We start from the raw sequence: 19,601 nt of genomic DNA on the forward strand, positions 1-19,601 counted from the left end.
CGAGGCTGAAGCTTTAGTGCAGTATTGAGAGTGCTGTACTGTGGGAGATTGTGTTTCAGATAAGACGTTAAACTGAGACTCTGTATAAGGTCCCATGGCACCATTTCAGAAAGAGAGCATTATCCTCATTACCTTGACCAATACTTATCCTCCATCAACATCACAAAACCAGATCATCTAGTAATTATGAGAGAGTTCCAGGATTTTGACCCAGCAACAGTGAAGAAACGGCCGTATAGTTCCAAGTCAGAATGGTGTATGACTTGGAAGGAACCTGCAAATGATGCTGTTCCCAAGCCTCTGTTGCAATTGTTCTTCTAGATCAGGGTTTCCTGAACCCTTTTGACCTCGCAAGCATAGTGACAGAACTCCGAAGAAACATTTTCATTGTGTTGAAGAGTTGAACCAGAAAAAATGCTTAAATAAGTACCAACATACCAAAACTGACAGTTAAGAGCTTTACTATTTCTTTTGTGCATTAAACTTATAGGGTTGTACTATAGGACCCCCAAATAGTTGGCGGGAAATTGAGGAGCAAATATGTAAGGAGATTACAGATAGCTCCAAGAAAAATAGTAAATAGGGGATTTTAACTTTCCCAACATTGACTGGGACAGCCATAGTATTCGAGGGTTCGATGGAGAGAAATTTGTGTGTATTCAGGAGGAATTTCTCATTCAGTATGTCGATGGCCTGACTAGAGAGGGGGCAAAACTTGACCTCCTCTTGGGAAATAAGGAAGGGCAGGTGACAGAAGTGTTAGTGAGGGATCACTTTGGGACCAGTGACCATAATTCTATTAGTTTTAAGATGGCTATGGAGAATGATAGGTCTGTCCCAAAAGTTAAAATTCTAAATTGGGGCAAGGCCAATTTTGATGGTATCAGGCAGGAACTTTCAAAAGTTAATTGGGGGAGTCTGTGGGAAGGCAAAGGGACGTCTGGTAAGTGGCATGCTTTCAAAAGTGTGTTAACCAGTGTTCAGGGTAAACACATTCCTCTTAGAGTGAAGGGCAAGGCTGGCAGAAGTAGGGAACCCTGGATGACTCAGGATATTGAGGCCCTGGTCAAGAAGAAGAAAGAAGCACATGACGTGCATAGGCAGCTGGGATCAAGTGAACCCCTTGAAGAGTATAGGGGGTGTAGGAGTAGAGTTAAGAGAGAAATCAGGAGGGCAAAAAGGGGACACGAGATTGTTTTGGCAGAGAAAGCAAAGGAGAATCCAAAGAACTTCTACAAATACATAAAGAGCAAAAGAGTAACAAGGGAGAGAGTAGGGCCTCTTAAGGATCAACAAGGTCATCTATGTGCAGATCCACAAGAGATGGGTGAGATCCTAAATGAATATTTCTCATCAGTATTCACGGTTGAGAAAGGCATGGATGTTGGGGAACTTGGGGGAATAAAAAGTGATGTCTTGAGTGTACATATTACCGAGAAGGAGGTGCTGGAAGTCTTAAAGCGCATCAAGGTAGATAAATCCCTGGGACCTGATGAAGTGTATCCCAGGACATTGTGGGAGGCTAGGGAGGAAATTGCGGGTCCCCTAGCCGAGATATTTGAATCATCGATAGTCACGGGTGAGGTGCCTGAAGATTGGAGAGTGGCAAATGTTGTGCCTTTGTTTAAAAAGGGCTGCAGGGAAAAGCCTGGGAACTACAGACCTGTGAGCCTCACATCTGTGGTGGGTAATTTGTTGGAAGGTATTTTGAGAGACAGCACCTACAGGCATTTAGAGATGCAAGGACTGATTAAGTTCAGTCAGCATGGCTTTATGAGTGGAAAATCATGTCTCACAAATTTAATTGAGTATTTTGAAGGGGTAACCAAGAAGGTAGATGAGGGCAGTGCAGTTGATGTTGTCTACATGGACTTTAACAAGGCATTTGACAAGGTACCGCATGGTAGGTTGTTGCATAAGATTAAATCTCACGGGATCCAGGGTGAGGTATCTAAATGGATACAAAATTGGCTTCTTGACAGAAAATTGACGAAGGAGCAGCGCTCCGAAAGCTAATGGTATTTGCTACCAAATAAACCTGTTGGACTTTAACCTGGTGTTGTTAAAACTCTTACTGTGTTCACCCCAGTCCAACGCCGACATCCCCACACTTGTTGAGAGAAGTCAGAGGGTGGTTGTAGAGAGTTGTTTTTCAAACTGGAGGCCTGTGACCAGCGGTGTGCCTCAGGATCAGTGCTGGGCCCACTGTTATTTGTCATTTATATTAATGATTTGGATGAGAATATAGGGGGCATGGTTAGTAAGTTTGCAGATGACACTAATATTGGTGGCATAGTGGACAGTGAAGAAAGTTATCTCCAATTGCAACGGGACCTTGATCAATTGGGTCAGTGGGCTGACGAATGGCAGATGGAGTTTCATTTAGACAAATGCGAGGTGATGCATTTTGGTAGATTGAACCAGGGCAGGACTTACTCAGTTAATGTAGGGCATTGGGGAGAGTTACAGAACAAAGAGATCTAGGGGTACATGTTCATAGCTCCTTGAAAGTGGCGTCACAGGTGGACAGAGTGGTGAAGAAGGCATTCGGCATGCTTGGTTTCATCGGTCAGAACATTGAATACAGGAGTTGGGACATCTTGTTGAAGTTGTACAAGACATTGGTAAGGCCAGACTTGGAATACTGTGTGCAGATATTATTAAACTAGAAAGAGTGCAGAAAAGATTTACTTGGATGCGACTGGGACTTGATGGATTGAGTTATAAAGAGAGGCTGAATAGACTGGGACTTTTTTCTCTGGAGCGTAGGAGGCTGAGGGGTGACCTTATAGAGGTCTATAAAATAATGAGGGGCATAGACAAGGTAGATGGTCAATATCTTTTCCCAAAGGTAGGGGAGTCTAAAACTAGAGGGCATAGGTTTAAGGTGAGAGGGGAGAGATGCAAGAGTGTCCAGAGGGGCAATTTTTTTCAGAGGGTGGTGAGTATCTGGAACAAGCTGCCAGAGGTAGTAGAGGCGGGTACAATTTTGTCTTTTAAAAAGCATTTAGATAGTTACATGGATAAGATGGGTATTGAGGGATATGGGCCAAATGCTTAGGAGTTTAAAAAAGGGCGGCATGGACAAGTTGGGCCGAAGGGCCTGTTTCCATGCTGTAAACCTCTGACTCTCTACATTTATATGATTAAAGTAATCTGATTCAACAAATACCTAAGTTTTATATTCTTGTTGTTTTCAATGGGAGGAGTGATGTGCTACGTTTGCTCACATTCGTTTCTTATTAGGAGTGTTGCTGGGAGAGTTGGCTTCTCCTGTTAAACCCGCACACGTGCACAGACATGCGTCGCTCTCTCTCAGCTACTGACCCGCTTATCTTTTTTTCTCTCTCTCACACATGTCCTCCTTTCTCTCTCACTAAGTTTCCCCCTCCTTCTGGCGCCTGGCTCCTGCTCCTTTCTGTTTTTGTGTCCTCTCATTTATCCACAGTATATTGCATATGCCCACTCACTCACCTGTTGAAATCACACTGAAGCACCTCTGCAACACCCTCCCATCCACCTTTGTAGCACCTGCAAATTTTGGGGTAATACATTTTGTTCCCTCTTCCAAATTAATATATAATGTGAACAGTTGGGGTCCGAGCACAGATCCCTGTGGTACCCAACTATTCACTGCCTACCAATTGGAAAAAGACACAATTATGCCAACTCTTTGCTTCCAATCTGCTAACCAACTTTCTATCCATCTCAAGATACTACCTGCAATCCCACACACTTTAAATAGTAGTCTGCTGAATCTATGAATCTATGTCTGCTATGTGAGACCTGACTGTCCAAATAAACCACATCCACCGGTTCTTCTCGGTCGACTCGACTAGTTACATCCTGAAATAATTCCAATAGATCCGTCAAGCATGATTTCCCCTTTGTAAATCCATGCTGACTTTTTGTGATTATACTTCCAAATGTTTAGTGATGCATTACTTGATGATGGACTCTAGCAGCTTCCCCAACACTGAATTGTGGTTACTGGTCTATAGTTCCCTGTTTTCCCTCTACCTCCCTTTATGACATTAGCTACCCTCCGACCTGTCGGAATCAGTCCAGAGTCCAAAGAATTTTGGAAAATTACCACCAATGGATCTACTATTTCCAAGGCCATTTACTTAAGTACTCTGGGATGAAGATTATCAGGCCCTGAAGATTTATTCGCCTTCAGTCCCATCAATTTCCCCAAAACTATTTCTCTGCTAATTCTGATTTCCTTCAGTTTCTCACTAAAACTTTTCTCTCAGAACCTCTGGTATGTTATTCATGTCTTCCTTTGTGAAGACAGAAGCAAAGTACGAATTTAGTTCCTCAGCCATTTCTTTGTTCCTTGTTATGAATTCTCCTGTTTCTGACTGTAAGGGGCCTACATTCATTTTTGTCAATATGCCTATAGAAACTTTTACAGTCCGTTCTTGTGTTCCCCGCTAGCTTACTGTCAGTCTTATTTTCCCCTTAATCAATCCCTTGGTCCTCCGTTGCTGAATCCTCAGGCCTAGTTTTTTTTTGCCAATTTGTATGTTGCTTCCTTAAATCTGATACCATCTCTAATTTCCCTTGTAAGCCATGGTTTGGCCACAGTTCCCTTACCACTGTTGCATCAAACAGGAATAAACAGACAACTTCTGGAGTTCACCTATTCATTCTTTAAATGCCTGCCATTGCCTGTCCACTGTCCTCTCTTTCATTGATGTTTCCCAGTCCATCATGGCAAATCCATGCCTCATACCATCATAGTTACCTTTTTTGAGATTCAGGACCCTGGTCTCAGAATCAACTACCTCATTATCCACCTTGACAATGAATTCTATCATATTATGGTCACTCACCCCCAAGGGTTCTCTCACAACTGGATTGCCAACTGATCCTTATTACACAATACCCAGTCTAAGATGGCCTATTCACTGGTTAGTTCCGAAAATGTATTGGTCCAGAAAATCATCCCGTATTCACTCCAGAGATTCCTCCTCTATTGTACTACTAATTTAACTCTATATGCAGATCAAAGTCGCCCATGATCACAGATGTTCCTTTAACACATGCATCTCTGATTTCCCTGTCTAACGCTATTCCTAACATTACCACTACGGTTTGGTTATCTGTATACTGCCCCATAAGTGTTTTTTGCCCTTGGTGATTCTTAACTCGACCCATGCTGATTCCATATCATCTGTGCTAATATTATATCCATATCATTTTTGATCAACAATGCAGCTCCACCATCTTTTCTGTCTGTTCTTCCTAAATAATGAATAGCACTCAATGTTTCCCATCCCATGTCACTTTGCAGCCATGTCTATATTATGCGAACTATATCATGTCCCTTTACATCTATCTGCGCCACCAATTCATCCGTTTTTGTTTTGTTTTGAATGCTCTGAGTGTTTGGGTAAAAAATCTCAAGGCATGTCCTCCTGTTCCTACAATTTTTTTTAAACTGTGTCCTCAACTGATTTCTCTGTCTATCATTTTTCTTATTCTCCTTGTTATCTTTTCCTCTTGTTCTTGATTCCCTCTGCTTTAAATACTTTAATCGGTTCCCATCCTCCTGCCATATTAGTTTAAACCCTCCCCAACCACTGGTCCCGCCCAGGTGTAACTGGTGCCAGTGCCTCAGGAATCTGAAACAATCACCCTCGCCTCATCTTTTCAGCCACACATTTATCCTATATATCCTGCTTTTTCTACTGACTGTCGTGTGTACCTCGACCACTGGCTATTAACCGTGCCCCTTCAGAATGTGCTGCAACCTGTACTGTAGGGTTTCTATGATTTCTAACCACCCTGCAATATCCTTGACCCTCGTGCCAGGGAGACAACATATCATCCTGGAGTCTCATTTGCGGCCACAGAAATGCCTATCTATCCCCTATAACTATTGTATTCTCTCACTTTTTAGTCCTCTCCTCTGCAGTGTAACCAACTGTAGTGCAGCAAATCTGAATCTTAGCCTGTGGTGTGACTACCTCTTCTCTATGTGCTATCCATGATACTCTCTGCCTCACGGATGCTCTGCAGTATGCCCAGCTGCTCCAGCTCCAAAATGTGTGCTTCCCGGAACTGCAGCTGGAGACACTTCCTGCACACGTGCTGGCCCCGGACACTGAAACTGTTCCCGACCTCCCACGTGTAGCATGAAGAGCGTACCATGGTCTGGTGTTCTCCTGTCATGACATTCCCCCTTTGGGTTAAACTTTTGCAAGATGTGATATCAGATTATATCCAATTGTCGAGAGCCTTTCTTTCCTGCTCATTACGAACGAATATAACCCTGACAGACTATAAGCCACAAAAAAAACCTCTGAAGCCGTAAATGACAAAAGTATTAAATGAAAGCAAATTACTGCGGATGCTGGAATCTGAAACCAAAAGAGAGAATGCTGGAAAATCTCATCCAAAAATCTCTCTTTACTTACCATTCGGCTCTTTCCCTTGTGTCCTCTACTCCTGCAGCAGGGCAAGACCAGGATTTAAAAGTTAGAAAGTGGGGAGAAAAAGCCGAAAGCATCTCCTTCCACTTGGCTCCACATCTCCGATAGCTTCACAGTCACATTGGCTATGGTCTCACTCCGGATGAGGGGTCTCCCACAATTCATGCGCAAGCTCACTCGTCATTAGGGTGTATGCACAGGCTGCTGTTTTACTTTGTTTTGTATTCTGTGCAGTGTATAGAAGAGCTGTTCCATAAATCAGTTCTTGGTTGAATGTACATGTGCAAACAAAGTCTTTTCTATGTAAAAACCCACAACCCCTAACGTAATTAGGACATTACACTATTCCATGCTGCTGCTGTGCAGTGGGTACATGTGACATTTTCCACTACAGGATGATACCATTAGTCTAAAAAGACATCTGCCTACCATACAATTGAGCCATGTCGTGGATGAATTTCTGTGCTGGTATAGTGTCTGGTAGATAGGCTGTATGTCCCAATGATTGGCTGATTGAACTACCCGGTTTCACACCGAATTTAAGGTGGTTGTTGAACTTGTAAGGTGGCTCATTTACATCTTGCTAGAAGTGAGGTAGGAAATTATTCTGTGAACAGAAGGAACATGTTCAAGCTTTGCCCCTTTTTGAAGTACTTGAAAGCTTGGTGAGCTGATATTTCCCCAATATTTTTGCCATGGCAATATCTCGGTCAACTTGCCAACCAATCCACACCCTTTTCTCCTGGAGAACAAGTTGTCCTGATCATCTGAAATTTTGGCATTCTTGTCTCTGTCCTGATGAATTGAAGGCAAAACGCTCTGACAACAGGACTCTCTTCAACATTCAAATATTTATATGATTGATCCAGTTAAGTTTTTGATCAGTGGTAACCCCCAGATGTTGGTGGTGAGGGAATCAGTGATAATGTCAAGGGAAGATGGTCAGATGCTCTCTTGTTAGGGAACAATAGTGCCTGGCACTTGGGCTGATAAATGGCCAAGTATCATCACACCCCACAAGTCTGAATATTTTCATTGGCACGGATTGTTTCCGTTTCTGAGGTGTTCGGACTGTCTGTCGTTCCCCCTTCTGATGTAGGGGATGTCATTGATGAAGCAGCTGAAGATGTTTGAGCATAGGACAGTATCCAGAAAGGTTCCATAGCTTAGAGCTGGGATGATTGACCTCCAGCAACCACAGTCATCTGTTATTCTGTTGAATGTTGAAATCAGTTTCACCTCGCACTTTTTTTATCTATGTTTAAACCTGACTGTAATAAGGTCAGGAGCAGAGTGATACAGAGGAACCCAAACTGAACATCTATGAGCAAGCAGGTTGTCGCTGAGTAAGTGCTGTTTTTAGCACAGTCTCCATCACTTTGCTGATAATGTTAAATGGTGGACAGTAATTGCCACATTGGATTTGTTCTATTTTTGTACCTGACCAATTGATATGGCTGTCAGCTGGATTCCCAAAGCACCTGAATAAATTTCTATGTGGTGCTGGTTTAGTTCTGGTACCATGGATTGAAATAGCTCTGCTGCATTTTGCTGGAATTTAAAGCTGTTGAAGTGTTGAAAATGTTCGCTTATGAAACTACCTGCAACAGGAAATTGCAGGAAACCTCTATAAAACCATGTAATATAAATAGTTTCTTATTCATTCAAGGGTTGTTGGTGTTGCTGACATTGGCAGGGTTTATTGCCCTTGAGCAGGAGATGGTCAATCAATGAAATCTGTATCCTGAATATGTATGAAGAAGTGAGGTACATAATTTGACCCAGTAATGATGAAGTAATGGCAATTTAGAGGAACCTGCAGGTTGTGGTGTTTCCATGTGCCTGCAACCCTTCTAGGTGGTAGAGGTAGCCTGAGAATTTGACTCTCTGGTGATTGCTTTTCTGGTCTGGGTGTGAGCTCTCCCAATTATGGCACAATCTCCCAGATATTAACCAGGAGGATGTCTTTGTGAGGTTGATTGGACTGAGTGTTCCTTTGTCATATCTGATTCCTCAGTCATGGCAGAGTTATTTGGCTGGTTTTATTATGGTTTTCCTTGGTTGATTAGTACAACTGAGTAGCTGCTGGGCCATTTCAGACAGCAACATTGCTTTGGGTCCGGTGTGCCATACCAAATCACACTAGGCAAGGGCAGCAAAATGCCATCTGTAAAGACCATTAGTGAACCAGATAGGCTTGTACAGCAATGCAGCCATTTCATGATCACCATTTAATAACTTTTTTATTCCAAATTTATTTCAATTCTCCAGCTCCCTGATGGGTTTTGAATTCATTACGGTAGTGACTTTTAAAGGACACCTTGACAAGTACATGAATAGGACGGGAATAGAGGGATATGGTCCCCGGAAGGGTAGGGGGTTTTAGTTCAGTCGGGCAGCATGGTCGGTGCAGGCTCGAGGGCCGAAGGGCCTGTTCCTGTGCTGTAATGTTCTTTGTTCATGCCTTTAGATCACTCGTTCAGGCATGTTGAATTAGTAGTTCAGGAAAATAACCACTATGCTGCTGTACCTACACTCTAGCCTGTGCTGGTGCCCACCTTTGCAGAATGTTCCCTTCAAAAAGCCAGATGTCATCTGCTGGTGGCAGTTGTCTGCTATTTGGGGCCAGGTGCAGGTGTTAAGGACTATGGTGCATTCTCGACACTGCTGGCTTGCATGGAACTTTCCTTGAGCTCAGGAAAGTTTGGAAAATTGCAAATGCAATTTAACAAAAACTTGGGCATCCAACACATAGGACAAAATTGGCATCTGTTGGAACCAACCCAGTTACAGAATTGTTACAAATAGGCCCATATAAAAGCTCTTCGGGACTTAACTGCATCTGTTGAACAGATCTATTTATTTTTATACTATTCTCATTTTTCAGAAGATGCAAATTGTATCCCAAAATATATTGACTGCCTTCAAATTTGTGCAGTTTGGCAGACTATTGTGGTCTCAAGATGATGTGCGTGTTGAAATCCGACTGTTGTGGTAGGAAACATTGTTCAATGATCACTAAAGTAACCAAGCAAAATACTGCAGATGCTGGAAATCAAAAATAGAAACAAAGAACTGGAGAAACCAGCAAGTCTGCAACATCTGTAGAGAGAAACCTTTTGAGCCCAATATGACTTCCATCAAGTCAAGGATCATTAGACTCAAAATTAACTGTTTCTCCCTCCGCAGATGCTGCCAGACAGGCAGAAATTTTCCAGCACTTTGTTTTTATTACTCAATGATCAGTCATTTTCATAGCTCACGTTGAGATTTTGTGTAAATGTATGTTACAATAGGATGTGAGTCGACCTGCTGATTGTGCCTTCTACTGCTGGAAAGTATATTTCTTGTTGGAAGAGAAACGGACTGGCTCAGCTTTGCTGTCCTCATGGTCTCCTGGGTTTCCTGTATGAAGAACCATTGGTTGAGTTATCCTGGAGTGTGTACCCATGGGGCCGAGATACTGCTTTCAGATTACTATGTTGCTGCAATTGTTGGTTCTTCGGGCAAACAATCTATTAAGCATCGATTCTTTATCATACTGGTACGGAGATGGTAAGCACCAGACAGCATAACTGTCAGTTCAGTTTGTTGTGGGTATTGTGTTTCACTGAGTTTATTACAGCATAAAACATTGAAATACTTATCACTGGGGTCACTCTAGAGAGGCATTTAAAATAAATTTCTTGTCTGCTCTTTGTCATTAAACCACTTGTTTGATCTGAGGCTTTATAATGGCTGTTTCCTCCAGTATTGTATGACGCATCTGATCTTCCGTTGATTCTTCTCTTCCTCTTTTATAAGGCACTGATTCTTGCTGTGCTCGAGGTGCACAGGTTTAGACAGTCCCCAGTATTATTTTCAAATGATAGCCAACTCTGTCTGGGTTCCTATATAAAAAGCTATGTTCATGGTGTTAGCTTTTACTCAATGGGTAGTCTGAGGCAAGACACTGTTAGTCCAGAAACTTCACGTGATCTAAAGGCAACACGGCGGCACAGTGGTTAGCATTGCTGCCTCTCAGCACCAGGAATCCAGGTTCAATTCCGGCCTTGGGTGACTGTCTGTGGAGTTGGCACAGTCTCCCCGTGTCTGCGTGGGTTTCCTCCGGGTGCTCCAGTTTCCTCCTGCAGTCCAAAGATGTGTGGGTTAGTGGGATTAGCAGGGTTAATGCATTGGGTTATGGGGATAGGTCTGGGTGGGATTGTGGTCGGTGCAGACTTGATGGGCCGAATGGCCTCCTTCTGCACTGTAGGGATTCTATGATGGACCTTATTACAGTTAATCATGTTTCTGTGTGCCTCTCATCACTGGAAAATGTTAATCTATTCTGTTGAATTTCACTATTTTTAAATATCTCTATTAAATAATCAACTCGCATGGTCCTCTCTGTTCTAAGTAAAGTGGCTCCAATGTTTCCAGTCTTTGTATTTTTATGCCCTCGTATGGGACACAACCTGAGTGAATCTGCCCTGTGGTCACTATAGTCTCAACATCCTTCCCATAGTCTGGAGTCCAAGACGCTACTGGTTTTCCTAATATTTCTCGAACATCGAAAAATGAGCATTGCAGCAGCAATTACTTGACAGCAATGAAGCGTATGTTTATTTTACTTCGCTCCCACTGCTAGCTTGAGCAATGTGACTAATTGTAGTTCCCAACTTACCACCCCCATCAGAGAGCAGCTATCAATCTATGTTGGAGAATGAATCGATGTCTTTTTGCTTTGTACATGATTCACCAATGGAGCCATTGAAGAGGCTTCAATCATTAATTTAAATTTGATGAAATGCTGCCAGAGACTTGTGTTGCAGCTTTGAATGTATGTCCAATTTGATCTGTGACTCTTGAAAATTTGAAATGTGATTGTTAGCTTCCTGGTTGGGTCAGGATCAAAGAACAAAGAACAGTACAGCACAGGAAACAGGCCCTTCGGCCCTCCAAGCCTGTGCCGCTCTTGGTCCAACTAGACCAATCGTTCGTATCCCTCCATTCCCAGGCTGCTCATGTGACTATCCAGGTAAGTCTTAAACGATGTCAGCGTGCCTGCCTCCACCACCCTACTTGGCAGCGCATTCCAGGCCCCCACCATGGTATTCATTGAGTTTTTAGATTTTGGCACCCCCTTCCTCAAAGGCTTCATGACAGCTAAGTGCTCAAGTCTGTGTGGTTCCTAAGATCATTTGGAAGAACAACTGTTTGCTATGTTTGTCAAGTGTCTACTGTGTCACAATGTGGCAGGATTGAATGTGATTCCGTGCTAGTGGTTACAGAACTGGAGCTGAACTGTGAATCTGCCTCATGGAGACTGCAGTTGTACAAATTTCTTTCTTTTTAATTGAGCTGGTAGGAAAATTTTCATGATTGGTAAAATTTCCCACAAGTTAGAGTCTGGAATGAACTTCCTGAGAGGGTTGTGGAGACAGATTCAATTGAGGTATTCAGAAGGGAATTGGATTGCGATCTGAAAAGAGAGAATGTGCAAGGTTACAGGGATGAGGTGGGAATGGGACTCAGTAGAATGCTCTTTCAGAGAGCCAGTACGGACTTGATGAGCTGAATGGTCTTCTGCACAGTAAAGATTATGATTCTGCAGTTTCAGCCTTTATTAAACAGAAGACCATTTCCCCTTTTCAAAAATCTAGCATTGATAAAAATAGTTTCTCTGTCTGTCTTATTGCATCACCGAATGCTTTTTGAAAACTTGACTTCAGGGCTGTTCTTCATCTCAACCTGGACAGTGAGTGAAGATGGGCTATTCAACTGTCAAGCGAGTCAAAGATGACTTCGGTCATTGAAATCATGCATGTGAAATTCTGCATGTCCCACCTTTGTATCAATCTATTAAGACCACTGTGTGCAGTTTAGTCTCCAAATGATGGGAAGGGTTTTGACACAATAGAGTGGATACAGTGAAGGTTCGTGAGGAAATAAAAATACAGTTTAACTTTATATAGTTTAACTTTAAAGTTATTAAACTTTATTAAAGTTTATTTATTCGTGTCACAAGTAGGCTTGCATTAACACTGCAATGAAGTTACTGTGAAAATCCCCTAGTCGCCACACTCTGGTGCCTGTTTGGGTACACCGAGGGAGAATTTAGCATGGCCGATGGACTTAACCAGCACATCTTTCGGACTGTGGGAGGAAACCGGAGCATCCAGAGGAAACCCGTGCAGACACTGTATAGACAGTGACCCAAACCAGGAATCAAACCCTGGTCCCTGGCGCTGAGAGGTAGCAGTGTTAACCACTGTGCCACCGTGCTGCCCCTGTCGAAATGATGGAAAAATTGAAGCTGTTTCAATTAGAGTAATGTGGATTGGGATGAGTTGATAGCAGTGTTTAAAGTGGAGTGTTTTCGAGATCTAGGACTAGGGACAAAGTTACAAACTTAAAACATGATAGATTGAGGACAAAGAGCAGATTAAACCTTTTAACCCGTTGGGTTGCGTGACTCTGAAATGCACTGCCAAAGTTCTCATAGTGGGTCGGATCTCAAACAATGACATGACAGAACAGGAATGAGATAGATAATCTGGTGAACTGGTGCAGCAACAATAATCTCTCCCTCAATGTCAACAAAACAAAGGAGATTGTCATTGACTTCAGGAAGCATAAAGGAGAACGTGCCCGTCTACATCAATGGGGACGAAGTAGAAAGGGTCGAGAGCTTCATGTTTTTAGGTGTCCAGATCACCAGCAACCTGTCCTGGTCCCCCCCATGCCGACACTATAGTTAAGAAAGCCCACCAATTCTTCTACTTTCTCAGAAGACTTTTTGGCATGTCAGCTACGATGCCAACTTTTACAGATGCACCATAGAAAGCATTCTTTCTGGTTGTATCACAGCTTGGTATGTCTCCTGCTCTGTCCAAGACCACAAGGAACTACAAAAGGTCACGAATGTAGCCCAATCCATCTCACAAACCAGCCTCCCATCCATTGACTCGCTACTCTTCATGCTGCCTCAGCAAAGCAGCCAGCATAATTAAGGACCCCACGCACCCTGGACATTCTCTCTTCCACCTCCTCCCTTCGGGAAAAAGATACAAAAGTCTGAGGTCACATACCAACCGACTCGAGAACAGCTTCTTCCATGCTGCTATCAGACTTTTGAATGGACTTGCCTTGCATTAAGTTGATCTTTCTCTACACCCTAGCTATGACTGTAACACTACATTCTGCACACTCTTGTTTCCTTCTCTATGAACAGTATGCTTTGTATAGCGCGCAAGGAGCAATACTTTTCACTGTTAATACATGTGACAATAAATCAAATATATTTTAAAAAGTTAACATGGATAAAATAGTTCACCATGCTTGGATGAATGTTCTGATGAACTGTATAACTAGGCCTGTAGAGGGATTTAGGTTAAATAATGAGGAGGGATCTCATAAGGGGAGATCTAGAGAGAGGATGAGGCAATAGATCTGGGTAGTAGTATGGACAATGATAACCAGTGTGACAGTAAGGGACAGAGTATACAAACTTAAGACTGCACCAGCAGACAAGCTCAATGTTTGAAGGATGATAGAATTAAAGTCTCTGTCTGAATGCATGCATTAACTAATGAATTGATAGCACATATAGATATGATCTAATAGCCATTGGAGAGAAGTGATTGCAAACTGACCTGGGATCGGCCTGAATATTCAAGAATATATTTCAAATGGTCAGGAAGAAAGGAGAAGGGTGTGGGGTCGCTCTATTATTAAAGGATGAGATTAGTACAGTCCGAGAAATGTCCTTGGTTCAAAAAAGCAAGATGTAGAGTCAAATTGGCAGGAGATGATAAATAGCGAAGGAAATAAGTCACTTGTGGGAGTACCTCATGGGTCCCTGAACAGTAACTATACTGTAGGACAGATTATTTATGAATAAGTAATTAGAGTTTTTTAGAATGATACTTCAATAATGGATGATTTTTAATCTGTGATTGGACAAATAAAATTAGCAAAGGTAACTTGGAAGATCAGTTCATGGCATAGAGAACAATGCATTTTCAAGCCAAGGGAGCAGACTATTTTACACTTGCAAATGTAATGAGACAGGGTTAATGATCTCCTAGTAAAGGAGTCTCTTGCGCAAGAGTGATCAAGACATGATAGAATTTATGTTCAGTTTGAGGGTGGGTTTAAGAAACGTGAGTCTTGAGCTTTAATAATGGCAATTACAAGCGTATGAAAACAGTTGGAGAAAGTGGACTGGAAAAATAGGTTAAAAGATAGGACAGTTACGGACAGATGTTTGAGGGGGTATTTCATAACCCAGGAAAATATGTATTCCTTTGTGAATTTTTCTCGGTCTCTTTCTCAATCTGTGGTAACGAGTTGAACCTAACCTGTAGAGACCAACAGTAAATAAAAAGGAAAAGAGTGGCTCAATTGAAAAGACGGGGAGACTGGAGAATTATTGCAAAGCAAGGATGTGACAAGTGTTGAGCTGTATTTTGCATTTGTCTTGACAATAGAAGGCACAAAAAATGTCAAGTTAAAAATCAAGAGTGAAAAGGGATGGATGAGCTTAAAACATTTGCGATCACTAGGGCAAAAGTATTGGAAAAAGTTTTGGGACTAAAGGCTGACGGGGAAAGTGTTGGCTGTAGAGCTGGTGGATGCAGAGAGTGACTGGTATTTATAATCGTCCAAGATTCCCTGGATTCAGCGAGGGTCCCAGTGGATTGGAAAACTGCAAATGTAGCTTCACTATTCAAAAAAAGAGGGAGACAGAAAGCAAGAAACAAGTCAGCTCGCCTAAATCTATTATTGGAAAAATGCTTGAATCTATTCGAGCTCGTAGCAGGATATTTAGAAAATCATAATATAATTGGGCAGAATCAACATGGTTTTGTGACAAGGAAATAATTTATTTAAGTTCTTTGAAGAAGTAACAGGCAGGGTGGATAATGGACAACCAACAGATGTAGTATATTTGGATTTCCAAAATGCATTCGAAAAGGTGCTGTGTAAAAGGTGACTACGCAAGATAAGAGCTCATGGCGTTGGACGTAACATATTAGCATGGATGGCGGAATGGTTAACTAACAGGAATCAGGGTCAGGATAAGTGGGTTTTTGGATTAGCAAGCTGGAACGAGGGAGATACCGCAGAGATCACTCCTGATGTCAACTCTTTATAATTTATGCTAATGACACGAATGAAGGGCCTGAGTGTATGGTAGCCAAATTTTCTGTTGAGACAAAGATAGGTAGGAAAGCATGTTCTGAAGAAGACACAGTTTGCAATGGAACGTGGATGGTTAAGTAAGTGGGCAAAAATCAAGCAGATGGTGTATAATGTGGGAAAATGTGCATTTGTCCAATTTGGCTGGAAGAATAGACGAGCAGTATACCATTTAATCGAGAGAGACTGCAGAACAGTGGTCGAGAAGGACTTGGGTGTCCTGGTATGTGAATCTCAAAATGTTAATATGCAGGTGGACAGCAAGTGATTAGGAAGGCAAATAGAATGTTTGGCCTTTATTGCAAGGGGAATGGCATTTAGGGGAGTGTTGGTTGCTGCAGCTGTCCAGGGCCTTAGTGAGACCACATCTGCAGTGCTGCAAATAGTTCTGGTCTCCTTAACTTCAGAAAGATTATAATTGCAATGGAAGTTTTTCAGAAAAGCCCCTGGAATGAAAGGGTTTTCTTGAGGAAAAGCTGGGCCTATACTCATTGGTGTTTAGAAGAATGAGATGATATTGAAACACCAAGATTCTCGGGTGACTGGACAGGGTGGATGCTGGGAGGCTGATTCTCCTTGTGGGGTGTCTGGAACTGAGATTATAGTTTAAAAATAAGGGGCCTCCCGTTTCAGTCAGATGAGGAAAATGTTTTCTCTCTCAAATAGCTAAGACTTTGGAATTTCTTCCCCCGAGAGCAGTGAAAGCTGAATCATTGAATATGTTCAAGGCTGAGTTGCACAGGTTTTTGATTGACCCAGGAGTCAAGTACATGGTGGGGAGGAGGGTGGGGTGGGTGTGGCGCACAGGCAGGAAAGTGAAGTTGAGGCCGCAATTAGGTCAGTCGTGATCTTATCAAATGACAAGACTGAATGATTTGCTACTTCTGTTTTTGATCTTATACAAATAATATAGTTATTCATTTGTTATGAGAAAAGAGGTGTGTTTGAAGAAAAGAGGGGGAAGGTTCTGCTTTTTTTGTCAACGTTGTTTTTCACTGCTGAAAAATTCTGTTGGGATGATTTTGCTATGAACAGGTGTTGAGTCCGTTGTGGTTGACGTTTAAGTGATCATCCTGGACAGTACCCTTTTGAAAATATTTTTCTATCACTTGTACCAGCTGACATGCTCAGTTGTGGCATAGAGCACAGAATGTGAAGTGGCAAAGCCAACAGAATAATGGCTGCAACACTGAGCTATTATGAGGGCCTTTTTTTCTCACTGCTTGTGATTTCAATTATTTCCAATCTCTTTTTTTCTTCTCTTTAGATAAATTTTCCAATGTTCAGATATCAGTTCTGACTGGCAAATATTGAACGTTTGTTTGATCACTGCAAATTTGAAGATCTATGCACAGAAAATAAATCTTACATTTATTTACAGCTTAGACAACTTTAAGACATCTTAAAGCACTCGCAATCAATGAAGTACTTTGGAAACGTTGTCACTATGAATGTATGAAATGTAGCAGCCTACTTGATCCGAGCAAGATCCAACAAAACAGCACTATTATTATGACCAGATGGCATCCTATCCACCACTTTAAACGTTGATTCTCTCCACCACATGTCCACAGTGGCAGCAGATGCACTGTAGCAATTCAGCAAGGCTCCTTCAATAGCACCTTTCAAATCCGTGATTTCTACTGCCTAGAGTGATGAGGTGGAGATGCCGGCGTTGGACTGGGGTAAACACACTAAGAAGTTTAACAACACCAGGTTAAAGTCCAACAGGTTTATTTGGTAGCAAAAGCCACACAAGCTTTATTTGGTAGCAAAAGCCACACAAGCTTGTGTGGCTTTTGCTACCAAATAAACCTGTTGGACTTTAACCTGGTGTTGTTAAACTTCTTAGAGTGATGAGGGCAGATGGCACATGGGTACACTGCCACCTGAAGCTTCATGCCTGGTTACACACCATTATGACATGGGACTATAGTGCTGTTCCTTCACTGTCTCCACAACAAAGTTCTAGGACTCCCTTCCTAACTGCACTGTCGTACCTGTGCCAGTGGACTGCAGCAGTTCAAAAAGGTGGCTCATGACCGCCACCTCAAGGGCTATTCGAGATGGGCAAGATATATAACCTAGATTTTTGAGATCCTATTCTCGAGTTCGACCTGAACCCACAACCTTTTGACTCGGAGGCAAGACTGCTACCAAGAGCTACCATTAGGAGTACAGTAAAATGGGTTTTTTTTTAGTGGCTCTTTCGAGTTTCTTTTTGAAAATAGGTTATCCTTCCCGCTATTCCTGTGTTCCCCCATCTCAACAGGATGAAGGCCCTATCTCACCCAATAACCACATGGGCGGCACGGTAGCACAGTGGTTAGCATTGTTGCTTCACAGCTCCAGGGACCTGGGTTCGATTCTTGGCTTGGGTCACTGTGCGGAGTTTGCACATTCGTGTCTGCGTGGGTTTCCTCCGGGTGCTCCGGTTTCCTCCTACAGTCCAAAGATGTGCGGGTTAGGTTGATTGGCCGTGCTAAAATTGTCCCTTAGTGTCCTGAGATGCGTAGGTTAGAGGGATTAGCAGGTAAATATATAGGGATACGGGGATAGGGCCTGGGTGGGATTGTGGTCGGTGCCGACTCGATGGGCCAAATGGCCTCTTTCTGCACTGTTGGGTTTCTGTGAATCTATCCATATAACCAGCAGTCACAATCAGGAGCTCTAACTTGTGCCAGTGTAACCTATGATTTTGGATATTCAGTATTCATTTATTTTAGAAAAGTCATGTGATTCTCACTGTTTGGGTTTGCTGTTTGCAAGAACTGCTTCACAGCTAGCACCATAAAGATGCTGAGAATTGATGGATGCTTCAAGCCATACGAGTTAATATTTGTGTGTTTTGGTCTATATAACAGATTCTTCAGGAGTTAAATTGTGAAGATGTTTGTCAGGTTCGTTTTGAATTTTTTTGTTCATGGAATGTGGGTGACATTGACAGACTTAAATTTATTGCCTATCCTTGATTATCCAAGGTGATGACGAGCTACTGCCTTGAAATGCAGCACTCCATGTGATGGGGGTAACCCTGCAATGCTGTTAGGTGGGAAGTTAGGTGAGACGTGGGGCACTTGCAGATGGTAGTGTTCCCGTGCACCTGCTGCCCTTGCTCTTCTAGATGATAGAGGTTGCAGATTTGAGATACCATTGAAGAATCGTTGGTGAATTGCTGCAGTCCATTTTATTGAGCATGCACACTGCAGCCATGTGTCAGTGATTAAAGAATGAATGCATGTTTAAGGGTGGTTAATTGGTCAGGCTGTGTTTTCCGAGATAGTGTTGAGTTTTTGGAACTTTGGTGCACATTCATCCAGGAGAGTGGAGGGTATTTCATCGCACTCTTGACTTGTGCTTTGCAGATGGTGGACAAGTCTGGAGATAAATCACTTGCCTTGGAATACCAATCTTCTGACCTGCTTTTGGAGCCACAGTAGTTTTGTGACTGGTTGAGCCAAATTTCTGATCATGGGGTCTCCAGGATGTCAGTGGATGTCATATGGTATTGCAATACCATATGAATGTCAAGAGATGTCCATAGCCAAGCTTTTAGTGATGCAAATATTCTCTTCCACTTAGCCTGAATGTTGTCTACATCTTGCTGCATGTGGACACAAACCACTTAATTACTTGTTGCAAATGGAACTGAACATTACCATCATTGGCATTCAAGAATGTTTCTGTCCTTTCAGTATTACTGACATCTTGTTGTTTCTTTAGGAATGGCACCAGTATGATTTCGCTCATCATTCCTCCCAAAGACCAGATCTCACGAGTAGCAAAGATGTTGGCGGATGAATTTGGCACTGCCTCAAACATCAAATCTCGGGTGAACCGTCTGTCTGTGCTGGGGGCCATTACATCTGTGCAGCAGCGTCTTAAACTATATAATAAAGGTCAGTCTTTTCTCCATTTTGCACAATTTCCTTGGGGTTGATGTGTGCTTTTTTTTGTGGTGAATGGCCACATTAA

The 19,601-nt window shown here is 42.5% G+C and overlaps 1 protein-coding gene across 1 annotated transcript in view; it reads left to right on the plus strand.

Annotated features, from left to right (window-relative positions):
- Positions 1–19,601, plus strand: part of LOC144505251 (eukaryotic peptide chain release factor subunit 1) — a 64,647-nt gene that overhangs the window by 22,031 nt on the left and 23,015 nt on the right. Inside the window, exon 2 of the mRNA XM_078231288.1 lies at positions 19,350–19,525. Coding sequence (XP_078087414.1) covers positions 19,350–19,525 — 176 coding nt within the window. The remainder of the gene's footprint in view (positions 1–19,349; positions 19,526–19,601) is intronic.

Source organism: Mustelus asterias, chromosome 16, assembly GCF_964213995.1.
Source record: "Mustelus asterias chromosome 16, sMusAst1.hap1.1, whole genome shotgun sequence".
Lineage (NCBI taxonomy): Eukaryota > Metazoa > Chordata > Chondrichthyes > Carcharhiniformes > Triakidae > Mustelus > Mustelus asterias.